This window comes from Biomphalaria glabrata, chromosome 9, assembly GCF_947242115.1.
Source record: "Biomphalaria glabrata chromosome 9, xgBioGlab47.1, whole genome shotgun sequence".
NCBI classification, from domain to species: Eukaryota; Metazoa; Mollusca; class Gastropoda; family Planorbidae; genus Biomphalaria; species Biomphalaria glabrata.
In genome coordinates, this window is record NC_074719.1 from 18184030 (window position 1) to 18201003 (window position 16974).

Here is a 16974-nt window from a genome sequence, read left to right on the forward strand (position 1 = left end):
AGCCGCCTATAGCCTCTGATTGTTGGTGGCCTCGCATATGACTAATAATTAGTTTATGTTTAAGAAAAAAATCTACGAAACTTGGATCGAAACTTAAACCTAGCAATGCACTATGTCTGCTAGACTAGCGAGAAGTGTTGACCATAACTCAAGGTTTAATAAGGAAAGTTTAGATTTACTCTTTAGACTACCAATGTTAGAGAGTGGTGAGAGAGTCGAGACGTTCAATCGAGTCTGGCAAACGAAAAGCCGATGGCCTTAAAAGAAGTGGTGCCGGAAAACGTAATCAACTCAGTGATTTTTTTTTTTCGTTGTTTATTCTTTAGTTTCATTTGGGGCCATCGAATTCACTTCGACTCAGGCTTCCAACTACCTAAGACCGGCCTTGCTATTACTGACCCTAACCACTGAGTCTTATACGAGTCTTTCGTCACATTTTTTAAAGCCTTATTAAAAATCGGTTTATGTCCACAATCCGTGGGCACTGGCTGATAAGAGGCTGTGGAAGTCGCTTGTGACCGATCTCTGGTAAGAGAGGATCTAAGCCAAAGAAAGGTCCATAGTAAGCTACAGTATCAAGCACAAAAGACAAGTAAAAATATATTTTTAAAATCACTTATCATCGACTTCAAACAGTCTTGCTCTTAGAATCTTCAAGCTTACAAGTTCAACTTGTACAATTTCGTTCAAAAACTATTTTTAAAAATGTACTAAATATTGGCGGCATATCATCTAGAACTGAGCCAGTGGTCACGTAGTAAAGAAAGAAGAGAAGACCATGGGACTAATGTAAGACAGGGGATGAAGTGTCCCATTTAGTACTTGCCATCAACTCCAGTGAAGGGATGGGCGGGGTACGGCGGACGTTGTTTGCTGCTCCACCGGAAGTGAAAAAAGTGATACCTGTCAACAAAGTAATTTTTTATCCACTTGAGTAAAAGATAGTTCTTCAATAGGTTTTGTTTTATCTTGTAAAAAAAAAGTTCCCCTTTCAGACCTTGTGATCTATAGGGCAGATGATGTAAAGGTCATCTTTTTCAGTGGCTTACGTTTAACGAAAGTGTCATAAGACCAGCACAATGACCAACCCAACTAATGTCAGGTACCCATTAGAGGCGACCAAATATCCTAAAATTAAAAATCCCAGTCTTCGTCAGGATTCAAACGTGGGACCCTCCGGTTCAGAAGCTAAGCGCTTTACCGCTCAGTCACTGCGCCTACTTTTATCTTGTAGAGTAGTTTTTGTTTCTTTAATTTTTTTGAATAAAGAAAAAATCCAAATACTTTTGAGAGATGAACACTCCAGTGTTTCATTTCAAGGTGCTAGTATACAATCAACCATATCACAACATTTGCTCTCAAACAGAAACTTTTGTTCCCTGCCACAAGATCTTACATTTACAGGTACAGGAAAGGATTTAATTAAGAAGTGAAGAGTGTCACTCCAAAAAAAAATTAAAACACATTTAACAGATAATTTATTTCTCTCATTAGCAAAGTATTTTGCTACACCACCTAATTTCTCGCAATCAATTTCACCCACACACACATCAAGTACTGATAGACTTCTGTGTTTGAACTTTTATTTTGTAGGAACTTTTAGTTACACATGTAGACAACAAACAGTGGAAGACAAATCAAATACAACAATGTTTTTGACAGCTCTGTTCATTGTGTCATTCAATTGTCTCTCTCAATTTGATGCAACTCACATTGAAATAAATAGAAAATATCACAAAAGTTATTGACAATCATAAGCATTAAAAATCACATTACCATTTTCTTGGGTCTTTACTCAATATTTCTATTTTTAACCTATTTCAAGGTGCAGGCACTAACAATGATATAGAGTTATATTCAAACAAATCCACTTCAATCAATGGCAAACCTCTCTTGAATATCCCATAATTTTCATAATAATGACACACATGACAGGAACTTGACAGTAAAACTTACAACACAGTTGGCTATCTACAGTTACTTATGAGGTGAAAGATTCTGCTAAAAAATCAAACTTTTTTTTTCTTGTACATTTTAGGTACTCCTGTTAACTGGCTAGGCTCTAGAGCATTTTGTATGGAAACATGCTGAACATGACAGTCAGATTTTCTACACATTAGACATTTTAAAAGATGTACAAGATGTACAAGCTTATGTTTCTGATGTCTCTTGTAAGTGCACTGAGCCCAAAGCTGGGACACTATAGCATCAAGTACACAAAAAACAATGAAATAATGGCATTGATAATCGTTTTTTTTTTTTATTCCAAAACCCACCAACAAAAAAAACCATCAATGTGTGAATTTCGCTTGTTCATAAGTCCAAAACAATGTACAGATTCACTACTTCTGTCAATACACAATGAAATGTTCGGAAGGTTTTGGAAGGTAACATTCACCTAGTTCTAGATTGTTTTACTTAAGCATTTGTAACATTCAACTAATAAATGTAGTAACTGAATGTTTCTCTCACAGAATTACACAAAGTTTTTTCCTGGAAACTGAAGCGACATTTCTTGAACTTAGTAGGTTCCCTACCATGTTGGGAATCAATGAGATGGCTTTGGATTCCGAATATCACTCAATGTGAAGTTCGAATTTCGACTTTAACTTATAAGATATAAAGTAATGACTGGTATTTCAGAATCAATAATCTGGGCTTCTGGACCATAGAGTATGTAGTGGTATTAAACATTTGATCTGTGATTGTCAAAGTCCAAGTTTCAGGGAGGACTCCCTCTTGATGGAGTCACGTTTCTGTAGAGCCTTCTTCTCCTGTGTAAAGACAAACTCCTTGCGCACAGGACTAAACTTCAGTTCTAGGATGTTGTTGACCTTCTCTACAATCTCAGTGGCCATGGTCTGGTCAGTCTCAAAGTAATGCTGTTTGTAGTCAGCGCCATTTAGATAGGTCAAGCGGAACACAGCACGACCTGAACAAAAACACAAACACACAGAAAAAAAAGGATGAACTATGAAATTTAAATCTTTCTACTTTCTACTTTCATTTTACTCATGATTAGCACAAAGTAAATAACTTGGAGAAGGGGCCCATTAGTGGAAAGTCTCTTAGGTGTACAGCACATGTCACTAAAAGTCAAATTTGGCTAAAGACACAAAAAGAAAGTTACGTTAGATTCTGTGTAGTTGGGGAAAAAAAATAACATGAGACAAATTGGTGACAACACTATATTACTATTTTACTTTTTAAGGAGAAACTCCCACAAAATTAAAAAAGAATGTGTTTGTGTAAATAACTAAAGCAGTAAGTAATTGTTATGTTTGGAAAAGTGATTACATTTTACTCAAAACTTATTTCAACATGAACAAAAATTTCAGGCAGAAAAGTGAAGAGTAGGTAATGAATGAAAGTTCTTTTAAAATTTGAAATGCTTTTTACTGCACAATCGTAGCAGTACAAACTGACATATGACTTAAGGCACATGTCAGGAAAGACTACATAATTAAGTAACAAAAGGTGTTTTATCATCACTCCATAGTCAGACATATCCCAGAGTTCCATGGAAAACAATAGAAAAAAACAAAGCTGCTACAAGAAACATTTTAAAACATTCTGTTACTTTTTTTTTTTTTCATAAACTACAACTCAGTTCTCATAGTTTGCCCAGAGTTATTGAGCTTGTTAGAACAGCTCATACATATGCAAGAATATAAAAAGAAGGAAAATCTAAAAGAGTAACATCAGCTTGTAAATAAAATTGTATTCTTCGTTAGTGGACTCACACTCCTATATGGTTGTGAAGGTTGGAACGCTGAAGCTAAAAGAAAAATACAAGCATTTGAGAGTAAATGCTACAGTAGAATGCTGGATATCAACTATGAGTTAAAGAAGACAAATAACAAGTCACAACTCTGGCTGGCAAAAAGGAGAAACTTCTTAATACTGTGAAGAGAAGAAAGCTGAACTGGACTGGTCCTATTGTAAGACATAATTCACTGTCCAAAGTCATTCTTCAAGGTACAGAGGAGGGAACACAAAGGGTTGTCTAGAGGAAACTGACTGGATAACATAAAATAATGAAATAGCCTCTCTCTTGATATATCCTATTAAGAACAGCTGCCGACCTGGAAAAGTGGAGGGATTTGGTAACGTGAACTGTCACAGCACCACTACGACGATAGACAAGGGACAGATGAGATTAGAAAAATATAAGTATAAATGTAACAAAACCAGCAGAAGATGACAAGAGTACAAAACCAAGTCAAACATTTGAGAGCATTGAAGTTCAATTTAGTTCAAACACAAAGACACCAACCATTGCTTTTGGTCTCAGTAATATCACAGGCAGCAACGCAGTCAGCATCATAGGTGACAGGCTTCTGTCGAAATAACTTGGCAGTTCCCTTCCCTGACACTGGGTCTATTTCTATCTTGTCTCCACTGATACCTGCAGACAAAAGAAACAGACTAATTTGTTGATACATTATAACAAAATGACTTAAGGTATGCTTTTCCCTATCAAATCTTGCTTCCTAATTGTTTGACAGACTAGAAAACCAGAATCTAAACATATCATTCTGAGAGTAAATAGAAGGAAAGAAAGTGAAACTAAAGAGATACTTAACACACACAGTAACAGAACAGAAAGACAGTCAGGTTCATGAATAAATTCATCAATCAAGTTTTGACCCAAGGATTTCTTAAAGCAAGCCAATTTTAAATTGTATAATTTAGCATATTTCTAAGAGAACAAAGCTCCTTGTTCTAATTCTGACTTAATCACTTTGAAATTGAGAACATCACTAAATTTATGTAATTTCATCTACTGTTTGTACAGGAAACAAACTATATTTTTGAACTATCAAATACAGAAAATGTTCATCCTACTTAACATGTCTACATCTCTTAAACTAACTTTCTAATGATGTCCACAGAATGCTACTATTACATATTTTTCCACAATTTTGTAGACAATTGCCTTTCAAAAAGTTTCTTTAAAAAGTTGACAAGTAATACATTTGAGAATGCTTCTTACACACAATAGCCTACTTTCATAAGCAAGTGTTGAACAGACTTGTTATGTTAGTTCTAAAAGCAAGCATGGAACAAAACCTTACCTAGCTGCACCTCAGTGTTAGTCCTCAGTTTGTGGACCATGCTGACTATAAAAGATTTGTACTGGTGGCTCATCAGAGACTCTGCCATCTTTTGATCTTCTTCACCATTGGACTCCACATCACCTCTTGAGCCTGAGAAGAAAAAAAAAACTGTATGAAATTGTTGTTCTGGCTTTCTGTTTCAAACTATACACTAACTCAAATTTCAGATCAAAATGTTTATTTCTGTTTTTGATGAGCTCTTTAAAGAATTCTATGGAGCAGAGTAAGGATAACATCAAAGAATGGTCAGGGTGCAGGCCACGCAGCACTCTAGTAAGTCACAGGAGACTACAATACGGTAGATTCACCTGCTCAAAGGTTGATAACTTTCAGGAGGAATAATAATCTCTTTCACCAACACAATTTTATTTAAATAGTGAATGATGTTTTTCATGCACTGACTCTAACTGCTTAAATAAATTGCATGGTCAGAAAAATATTTTTTAAAAAAGCTTAGTAAAGGATAAGGAAATCATAATCTAACTCCAAATCCTTACTGTACTAATTGTTGTGTATAAAATACCAAAGGTCCCCATCATCTAAGTTTAAAGTGACACTGATCTCTGAGATTACAAGCAAAATATAAAAAAAAATATAATTTAAAAAAAAAAAAAAAAAAAAGCTTATATCAAGCTAATTGCATCAATTAGTTTGGATCAATCTTGTAATTTAATTTGTAATAGATCTATACTAACAATAATAAATCTGTGTTTTTGTTTATCCCAATTGCATGCTTTCAGCTTTCTTAATACAGTATGATTCTATCACTTGTCTGGACCAGTTGGGAAAGGGTAGGGGGAGAAAGAACGATCTGAATTTGAAATGGTGGGCAAAAGCCTTCACAGGCTTCTCAAGTCAACATGGTAACCACTCAGCTAGCGAAGAGCATATAAACATGGAAGATTGTATAGTTATCTAGTGTTTCTATTTCATGTTTCTGTTCATTAAGCCTCAGACAACGTACTATAAAGGGGACTAATTCAACATATATTACCACTTCAGTCAAGTACAATTTCCCTTGTTTGAGATACCAAAATAAAATAATTAATTATCAAAAGTTAATTACCTTATTGGTTCATTTTTTTAATTGATTATTAAGTTGTCAAGTAAAATAAATAATTGTGCAAAATTTCAGCTTGATCAGAGATAGGGTGTAGGAGAAATAATGTGTACAAACTTTTTACCATACAGACACAGAGTGAGTTGATATATGCTTTGTAAAAACTATAAGGTCCACATTATCTAAGTTTAAATTGACACTGATCTCTAAGATAAACAATAACTACTTACTGTTCTCCCTGACAAGATAGAACTCTAGACAGTTCATGGAACTCAACATGGCATCAAGGTCAACAGGTTTCCCTATTTCACTTTTACCAGCTTTTTCTAAAGTATAGTTCAGACCTGAGGATCAAAGTAATACATCAATCTAAAGGGCACTGATAAAAACAACATTCAAATGTTCTTTGATGAAGTCACACAAAAAAAAAGAAAAAAAGTCTAAAAGTACACTAACTTGTTAGAAGTTTTTTAAACAGATGATATTGATGCGAAGTTTATTTTTTGTTGTTTAATTTTAAATTGTTAATAATTTAAACAAAGAGGTGCAAAAAAGCTAATAGCGAAGAAATTTCTTAGTTCAATTCTGGACATTTTAGCTGAAGATTGAAAGCTAAGACTGATGCACACATCTTAGAACCTCAAATATTTTGTGTTGAAAAGGAAGTCTTGAACTAGAGACTAAATAGGGATGAATGAAGAAACTTCTTTTTTTAAATGTCACTACTTCTAAGAAGTGGGAACGAAATTGATCATGATGCATACCTGGCCTAATTTTCATCTTTCTTTTCTTGATCACTTTGTCCATCAATTCTCTCATAGTGACAGTCAATGAGTCCACTTGGAACTTGTTGAAACCTCGATTTGGAATATTGCTAAAAATAAAAGTAAAGGCATATATTAGCTAAAAAGCGGGCCCTGTGGCCAGCATAATAGCAAACCACCTTTTTTTTGTCTGTTAATAAGCGTCAGCTACCCATTAATCAAAGTGGATAAATGAAATAATAAAGTTAAATGAAAAATCCCAGCCTTCATTAGGATTAAAATATAAAACATTGATGAGCCAATTAATTTAAGCCTTAGCCTCTAAATATAATTTTTTTTTTTAAATCCTAAATGAAGAGATCACACATCACCTGAATAGGCCAGTGAGTGTGAGCACCCTAAACAGTGAGTGTGTGCACCCTAAAACATGAATATAGGCCAGTGAGTGTGTGCACCCTAAAATATGAATCATTACATTGTTTCACAAAATGTTAATAAGTCGCCAATAAATACCATTCCTTTTTTTCTTTTCAAAAATGAGTTTAAAATTCTTTTTTTGGGGGGTTATATTATGTTTTTATATTAGAAGAGTATATGTTTTGAAGCTTTGTACTAAATAAAAAGTGAAATTTTATCAATTATACATATATGTATATATAAACATCCAACAATGTAGTTTTACACTTTCATCTATCAACACTCAAGAGCATCATCTGTAAGTAGAATGAAAAAAGTTACATTGTGACAAGAGCAGACTTGGGCTGGACTGGAGCATTAGCCACCAGTGCAAACTTTGTGAATCCATACTTGGACACTGGGTCAGTTGGTACAATGGGAGGAAAGTCTGTGTCTATCTCACCGTCGTCTTCTGCCATGTGGAGGGAAAATTTGTTCACAAAGTCACTGAAACAATAATAACACAGAATTTGGCATAGACATAGTGAGGCATAGATTACTGGAAAGAAGGTTAGGTATTGTAGACCTAGAGTGTTCTTGAGTTATTAAAAAGAATGTTTGGGCTCTCATTAGTAAATTTTTTTTAAAATCTTAATAGAGTAGAGCATTTGTATAGAAATAGATGCAAAGTACAAGAAATACAATCAAATCTAGAGATAAATTTATTACAAGATCTTGTTTCATTTTTCTTTTTTGCTCTGTCTTTGGTAACATTATTTAGATTGTATACGTTAACTTTCAGTTTAAGAACCTTCAAGTTTTTGATTTACAATAACTTGTCATCACAGTTACAAATATGATGGTACCAGCTGATGAGCTAATATTATAGATGGTCCAGTACCTGCTCTAAACCTACATAATTTCCATGGACCACATTCTACAAATAGAAAATGTAGATCTATAAGCTTTTTATTAAAGCATTTTATTTTAATAATTGATAGGTTCATCACAGTATTGTACAAAAAAAATGACACACAAGAGATCATGTGGGCTTAAGGCATTCTTAAATTTCCAATATTTGTTTTTAGAATTCCAAAATCAGCTTTTGTCCATGCTACAATAATTTAATTGTGTTATTAACACAATTATTTAACACAATTATTTTTTGATGGCAAAAAAGTTTTTGAACAATTTTTGCTTTTACACATCTCCAAGTTTTTCTAGTCACGTATTAATCCAAATCATTGGACATCTGCATTGGAGTTTTAGAATAAAAATGAATGTAATGATTATACAGCCACAGTCAAATATTTAAGTAATTAAGTTTAAAATTAAGCAAATCTTTATAACTGGTGTGCCTGAGAAAAGTTGAACAAAATAGGGAATTCAAATCCAGCCTTTGTTCCTTACCACATGTCTATAAAACTAGACTAACTTAACATGATTAATAAAATATTGATAGAAGTAATGCAAAAAATAAAAAGACAGTTTTAATGTCTCTTTTTCAAAGTATCTCACTGCTTTTATTATTTCTAGCAATTTAATATTTTCATTCCATTCATATATTGATATGAAGCCCAAAATTCCAGGTACCAAAACTATACTTAAAAAAAAAAACAAGAAAAAAAAACAACTAGGTTTATGTAAAATTCAACATAATGAAAGCTGATATCAGTACTATTTCAAATATATACTTAGTGGTCAGCTACAATCTGTAAGTCAGGTTTCACTATTTCAAATATATACTTAGTGGTCAGCTACAGTCTGTAAGTCAGGTTTCACTATTTCAAATATATCCTTAGTGGCCAGCTACAGTCTGTAAGTCAGGTTTCACTATTTCAAATATATACTTAGTGGCCAGCTACAGTCTGTAAGTCAGGTTTCACTATTTCAAATATATACTTAGGATCTATGTGGCCAGCAACAGTCTGTAAGTCAGGTTTCCTCCCTTCCTCAGTATACTGCCAGCAAGTAAGGCCGACAACTTCCTGGGCTTTAGCGTTGGCCGTGGCCAGTATGGTCATTGGGTATGCCTGCTGGTCAGGTGGTACAAATGTTAAAAATATGTCCAGTTTTTTGGTAGGAAGACCACCAGCCGTCTGAAATGAAAGCCAAGCATTATCACTGAGAACAGAATTGTTAACATGAAGTACCAATTAAAACATTTTATAGAACATGACCATGATCTTTGAGCTCAATAATCATAAAAATAACTAGATCAATGCAGGATTGAAACAAAGTAAACATTTATATGCACACACACACACACACAGGACCTTTCAAGTTCTATATATTCAGGTGTTGTTTTTTTTGTCTCATTGGGCTTTTTTTTTGCTTTTACACTTTTATTACCCCTTCAGTATGCTACTCTTAAATATTAGTGGATAATTTTTTAGAATTTTTTTTAAAAAGTGACTTAATAGCTATAAAAAAAAAAAAGAAGTTTTACAAATAATAAAATGAGTTTGACTAAGTGTCCACCAAAAGTTTTTAGGGGACTCAAACATTGACCTAGGCAGTGCTGGCAATATAGGCTAAACCAAAAAAAAAAATGGTTGCATAAATATTTTCTATCATTTTTAAGACAGACAAAAAAAAATTGCATTATGTTGACTTCAAGGGGCCCCATATCTCAAAATGCTTAATGCTTTATCAAGTCTAAATTGGGTCCTGTACATAAGAAAACAGAGAGCCTGTTGAATAAAGGTGAAGACTTGAAACTTGAAAATAAAACGATGAAATGAAAAAATAAATACTTACTCTTCCATCAAACTTGGCATATTTAAAAAATGGATTACTTCCATGAGAATCATGCTCTACTAATTGCTGAGATAAAATGGAAACTGCTCTCTTTTTCTTGTTTTTTTCATTCTCATTGTTTTCTGAGGTGACACTGTTATTCATCTGCTCTATGTTTTCAGCTACATTTGGAATGTCAGTACCGTTGGAAGGCGGAAGAATTCTTTTCTCAAATAAATGACCCTTTTCATCAACTGAAACAAACACAAAAGTTATGACCATTTTTTTCGTCATTTGATTTTTAGGAGAAAAATCGGGGCACATTTTTTAATCTTCATTTAAATTTGTTCCGATATGCTCTACAGGGGCACCTGCACCAATTTCACCTCTATGAGTTTGTGGCTCCATTTTTCTGAAGTTAAAAAAACCTCATTAAAGATTTGCACAGCTTATTGTTGAATGCCTGTGTATTATATGAACACAACTAAATAGATTCAGTTCTATTTAAATGTCTAGTATTGGGTGTATTTAATAAACACATTATTTTAAACACATTAAAAACAAATTTTAGCTGTCAGGAAATAAGATTCCTAGCCACAAGAGGAAATGCTCTATCAGAAGAACCACAATAGTTTATCAACAACTACTGATTACAAAATACTAAAATTAATTTTCTCAGCGTATAAAAATACAATTTTAAATACCTTTATATGCCTCTGGTGCATCTTTCCATTGAATAGTTTTCATTTTACTCTGAGTTCTTTTCTCTTTTTTGAGCCGATCTAGACGTTGTGCTGTATTGGATCTGCGTCTGTGAGCACCTTTGAACAAACAGCAGTTTTGAGCTTAAAATATAACTAATCAATTACAATTTTCATTATAAATGCAAGCTTGATCAATCAACACCATAAATACATAGCAAGATGAAGAATACATTAAACTTTATTGCTTTTAAAAGCCCTAAATAGACAAAATGGGATGTTATGGGTATATCTTTGATACATCTGAGCAGTTCAGCAATAATGCATAGATGACTTCATAGGCCTCAAAGTCATCAAAGAAAAAAAAAACTCATTTATAAAAAGAAAAAAAAAAGAACATGTGACCAATGCACTTACCAAAATCCATATCAGGATGAATGTCCATTGATCCCTTGAGCTCATTATCTGATAGACAATCACTCATGCTATCACTTCGGCTGCCGAGGTTATTTCTACTGTACCTGGAGAATCAAATAAAAAAAATTTTAAGAATACATTTGAAGCAACATTACTAAGGTTGTGTTAGTAATAAATTGTTGACCTTTAAAAATTGAGTGTTGTTCAATTAACCAACAAGAAACAATTATTAAATTAAAATTGATTTTAAAGGCCTTATTAGATATATATATATATAGTTACTCAAAATTAATTAAATACATTATTTATGTAAAAAAAACATGATGATTAAAATTTAATCCCTAATATAATCAGTGCTAGTTAGGTATATCTTAACTGTCTTATATGTTTATGAAATATGAAGGATAATCTAATTATTAAAGTAGATTTCCACAAATATAAAGAGGAAACAAACAAACAAAAAATATTTTAAAAAACAAAGTGCAAGTCCTTTATGCCAGAGCTAATAATCAAAATTTTTATTATGCATTTGATTTATAAATTTAGTAATTTGTTTTAATGATCAATGTAATCTATGGTTTATTCTGATTTCAATATATAACTAACTAACAAAAAAAAAAAAAAAAAAAAACTTTAATCTAGCAATAAACTTGACAGAACACTGCCTTACCTAGGACAATTGTCACGTTTAATGTCAGTTTCATCTTGAACTTTGCATTCTGTGATGACCCATTCTGACATACTGGTATCATCACTGGTTACAAAAGCATTCCTTATATGGCTAATAAGGAAATCTACATTATCCATCATCGCCATCTTGACAGTCCTTAATACTTCAGATCAATTCTACTTGCACTTGTCAAACTATTGATTCCCAATTTCCATCTGTCAGAAGCTGGGTGTTAAAAAAATAATTTTAGATTTATAACACAGCACTCAGTGATTGGTTTTTGCAATAAACAGTGAAGAGACGTTGCAAAAATGTATGGAAATTGTATACAACCAACATTTGTGAACTAGTATCTCCTGACTCAAAATAAGGAATTGTAAAATGGATTATTAAATGTTGAATGCTTTACTGTAAACATACACACAAAATACATACAAGGAACTATTGTTGGTATATTTAGATGGGAGAACTTTGACAGCTTTTTTGCACTTGGTGAACATTCAATGATAGATTAATGCTTTTTAAAGCGGGTATTATGACAACATCTCTCACAACAATAATAAAGAAGTGGTAGTGTGTTTTAAAATTAAAACTTGCTTGAAAGACTTGTTGACATTTTTAATGAGTATGAGCTCAACTTCTGTTTTTTTTCTCTACTTATTAAACTGAATAATTGAACAAGAACTCTACTCTTCTATTAAGAATGCTAAAACAAACACTGTGAGTGCTCCGCAGATTTTTTAAACAAGAGCAACAGGAGTTTAAGAGGAAGAAAATGTTCAGCAATAAAAATGCATATTAAGAAACTAGCTTAGATGATGTTTCTACCCAGCTTTGTTCAGATTTGTTTTTCTTCTGTTTTTGTTTACTTATTAAAGGCATAAATATGCATCTCTAGATAATTAAAATCTACGTGAGGACAACTCATTGACCTAAATCTAGTCAACTCTCTTTTTGTAGGGCAACTTTACATATACATGCAGATTAACTTCATGCCTAATATTTTAGTAACTTTTATTTTATTTTAAGTTACTGAGTCAATTTTTAAAAGTCTACATCTTAGACCATGGGCGTAGCCAGGATTTTTTTCGGGGGGGGGGGGGGGGGGGGGGGGGGGCGAAAAAATATTTATATGTATGTGTGTGTGTGTTTGTGTATATAATCTTTATTACATTCCGACACATCATTCTTTAGGAAGACGCTTATTGTGCCCTAGAATAGGTTCTTCCTGGAGTTAGTGGAAAAATTGTAGACTCCCCGCTATTGCCAGCAACGGGGTCTGGGGGAGCGCTAGGAGCTCCCCAGCAGCTCCACCGCCAAGCACTATTTCCGACCTTGAAAGCCAACAAAATGCATATTCTGAGGTATCTACACTGCATTTTCCTGCTATTTAAAAGTTTTATTTCAAAAACCTAATGTGCTATTCTTACTGTTATAGACCCTCCCGCGCCGTTCGGCGCATTCGCCGTCAAGCTGTTTCCACAAAAATCTGTCACTAATAATGTCTGAGGCCTCTTCCCACCTGCTCTGAGGACCTCCATGAATGTGTGGCGCCAATTTGTACTAGGATGTCATCGCAAATTTTCTTACGCCTAATTCATTTTGTCGGAGAACATGTCCCGCAAACCTCATGCGACGCTCTGTCACAATCTTACTAAAGAGTCGACTCCCAGTTCGGCATAGGATTTCCTTGATTTACACCTGATCTCTATAACTGACTCCTAAAATCTGTCTTAGCCATCTTTGTTGAGCCAGATTTAGTGTTTTTCAATTTCAGCAGATGACTATTCACTGCACTTTATTAAATGAGCCCCGCCACAGGTAGAAATGTGTAACCTCTCTTGAATACGCTCTTGGAATTAAGTGACTGTAGTTTGCTTTAGATTTTATATCGAAAAGTGAAGTTTTATTGTCTAAATCATCTGTTGGTGGTTTTATACCAAAAAATCTCTGGAGCTACGGACATAGAATTTAGTAATTGTAGTTTGCTTTAGAATAATATTGAAGATAGAGATTTTCCACCTCAAAACGCTCTGTAGGGTGATTTTAAACTCAAAACCATCTGGAGGGGTTTTAAACTTTTAAAAAAGCCATCTGTAGGAGAGGGGTTTAAACTCAAAACCCTCAATTGTCTTGGCTACGCTCAAATAATTTTAGTGTGTAATTTGCTTTTTGTAAATTGAAGAGGTATTTTTTAGCATCAAACCACTCTGAAGAGGGGTTTAAACTCAAAACTCCTTTTGGCAACGCTCATAGCATTTTGAGTGCATAATTTGCTTTTTTCTTACATTGAAGATGTATTTTTTAGCTTCAAACCCCGCTTGCGGAGGGTTTAAACCCAAAACCCCTTTGGCTACGCTCATAGATTTCTGAGTTTACAATTTTCTTTTTTTTTTATATTGAAGAGGTATTTTTTACCCTCAAACCCCGCTGAAGGGGGGTTTCACACTAAAAACTGAGTCAAAACCCAATTTGCTACGCTCATAAAATTTTGAATGCGTAATTTGCGTTTTTTTATACCGGGTATTGAAGAGTTATTTTTTAGCCTCAAACCCTACTGAAGAGGGGGTGGGGGTTAACTCAAAACCCCTTTGGCTACGCTCATAGAATTTTGAGTGTGTAATTTTCTGTTTTTTTTATTGAAGAGGGGGTTTATCGTAAATTTTGGAGGGGGTTTAAAAATCAAAATCTTCCTTACCTGTGCTCGTGAAATTTGGGATATTGTCGTTTGCATTTATAGAAGCTCAGAGGGGAATTTAACTGCGAAAACCCCTGGTAGAGGGGTTTTAAACTCATACCCCCCCTGGTAGGGGTTTTTAAACTCGAACCCCCCTGTAGGGGATTTTAAACTCAAAACCCATGGTAGGGGGTTTTAAACTCAAAACCTCCTTTGCTATGCTAGGGCAAATGATAGTTTAGTATAAAATCTCACCTAAAATAAACAAAGTCAAAGCAAAAAATCAGTCACTAAATTCCGATCCCGATTTCATTTCGGGGCGGTTCAACACCCCCCCCCCCCCGGCTACGCCCATGTCTTAGACTTCAGTTTTAGACTTGACTTAGATTAGATAATTCTAAAGATCTAAAAATAATCTATATAGATATCTAAATCTAGATATCTACATCAGTCCAATCAAGTTATTAGACTTTGACATAGAGCACTGGACAATTGGTTTTCAACACATTACAATCATAACAAACAATGTTAGTGTCAGTCCAAGTGAGTCAGTGTCTCTATGAGAGTCAGACTCAATTCACACACTCAATTGAGTCAATGTCAGAATGTCAGTTGAATTGGCTAAATTGAATTTAGAATTGAAGATTAAGATCATTGCTTGACTTGTCTTGAATGATTATAGTCCAAGTAGCTATAGACCAGTGATTCCCAAAGTGGAATATATAGACCCCAGGGGTCTATGACAACTTCCAAGGAATCTATGAAAGTGAATTGAATTTTATCAATAAAAAAGATCTATAGAGCTCTCTTACTTCAAATGTAGCTTTAAATTACTTGTTCATACTTCGACTTGCTTCGGTTAGAAATAAGTTTTAAAAATATATGTAAATTTGCAAAAAAATGCAATATAGAATAGATCTAAGTTAATCAGGGGGTCTACCGTAGATCAGAAAACATGGTGACATGATAAAGTGGTCTACGAGACAAAAAAGTTTGGGAACCACTGCTATAGACTATATTGTCTATATCTAGATTTAGCTTGATCTCTACTTACTACTGACTCTACAATCTAAAGTAGATCTAGAATCTAGATATAGATTTATATTTATTTCTAAATGATAGTAAAGTTAAGTAAAGTAAATACCAAAAAATGATAAAAAAATCAGACTTAAATTTTAATGATCATCTAATTATTAGCGGCCCCCGAAAGGGGAAAAGACGCTATTAGTTTTGTGCGAAATGTCTGTCCGTCTGTCCCGTTTAGATCTCGTAAACTAGAAAAGATATTGAAAATCCGACACATCACAATATTTTAGACCATACAAAGTTCTGATGCAACGGCTACTTTTTTTTTCTGAATGCGAAAAATCTAATTTTTAAAATCAGCTATGCAAGCAGTTTTTTAAAGAGAAAAAGCTAATTAGTATGCATTATAAGTTAGATCTCATTTAAAACAAATAGTAATCTTGTAAACTTCATTTTCATGAACTTTTTTTTTATTGCGGAAATTTTTTAATTTTTTTTTGAGGATTCGAATAAGAGATTGAACATTGTTCAAAACAATTAGATCAATTATAAGACATCAGTTATGCCAGGGGAGGTGCAGTGGCTGAGCGGTAAAGCGCGTGGCTTCCGAACCGGGGTCCCGGGCTCGAATCCTGGTGAAGAATGGGATTTTTAACTTTGGAATCTTTGGGCGTCCACTCAGCTCTAATGGGTACCTGACATTAGTTGGAGAAAAGTAAAGGCGGTTGGTCGTTGTGATGGCTACATGACACCCTTGTTAACCGTAAGCCACAAAAACAGATGAACTTTACATCACCTATAGACCACAAGGTCTGAAAGAGGAACTAGTTAGGCCAGGTTCACATCTAACTTTACATTCACTTTCACCTTTCCTTTGATCTGCTGGACCGTTGGGGCACTACACAAGATCTGTTAACCTTCTTTCTCCATTCTTATCTCTCATTTGTCTTTGATATAATTTCATTCTGATGTTCTTTCTGAAAATATTAAAGCCTGCCTGGGTGGACCACTTTGGGGGCCGATTTTGAGTTTTTGTTTCCACACAAACTGTCTTTTGTAACCTTGTTCTTATTTAGTTGAATTAGTTAACTAAACTGTCTTTACTTTTGACTTTAACTTTAATAAACTTTAATTCAATTAACTTTGACTCTAAGTCTAAGACCGTCTACCTCTAACTCTAGATCTCTAAGTTAACTTAAACTGGCGTAATCCTGGACTTGAAATCCAAATTCAATGAAATTGTAAAAATTGTTATTCGACGCATTAGTCATAGATAATATCGAGGTCTAAATCTGATCTCGAATAGAGTGATCGACCTAGTTCGATCTTTACATTAAAATTTTTTTGTTGGACCTGACTAGATAGATCTAGATCTAGACTACAAGACTTATACTAGATCTAGTA

General features: G+C 33.9%; 1 protein-coding gene across 2 annotated transcripts; it reads right to left on the reverse strand.

The window, feature by feature from the left end:
- Positions 1-1566: 1566 nt before the first annotated feature.
- On the reverse strand, positions 1567-16762 carry LOC106074922 (target of rapamycin complex 2 subunit MAPKAP1-like). Of its 2 annotated transcripts, none has more exons than XM_056041607.1 (12): positions 16740-16762; positions 11868-12092; positions 11198-11301; positions 10784-10900; positions 10101-10333; positions 9243-9439; positions 7683-7847; positions 6945-7054; positions 6411-6524; positions 5079-5210; positions 4277-4408; positions 1567-2932 (listed from the first exon to the last, which is right to left on the reverse strand). In XM_056041607.1, exons 2-12 carry the CDS (start codon positions 12011-12013, stop codon positions 2709-2711), a joined length of 1674 nt encoding a protein of 557 aa, XP_055897582.1. In that variant the 5' UTR covers positions 12014-12092; positions 16740-16762; the 3' UTR covers positions 1567-2708. The 2 variants fall into 2 exon arrangements, with proteins under 2 accessions (XP_055897582.1, XP_055897583.1); XM_056041608.1 differs by lacking the exon at positions 16740-16762 and adding an exon at positions 14566-14584.
- Between the last annotated feature and the right edge of the window lie 212 nt (positions 16763-16974).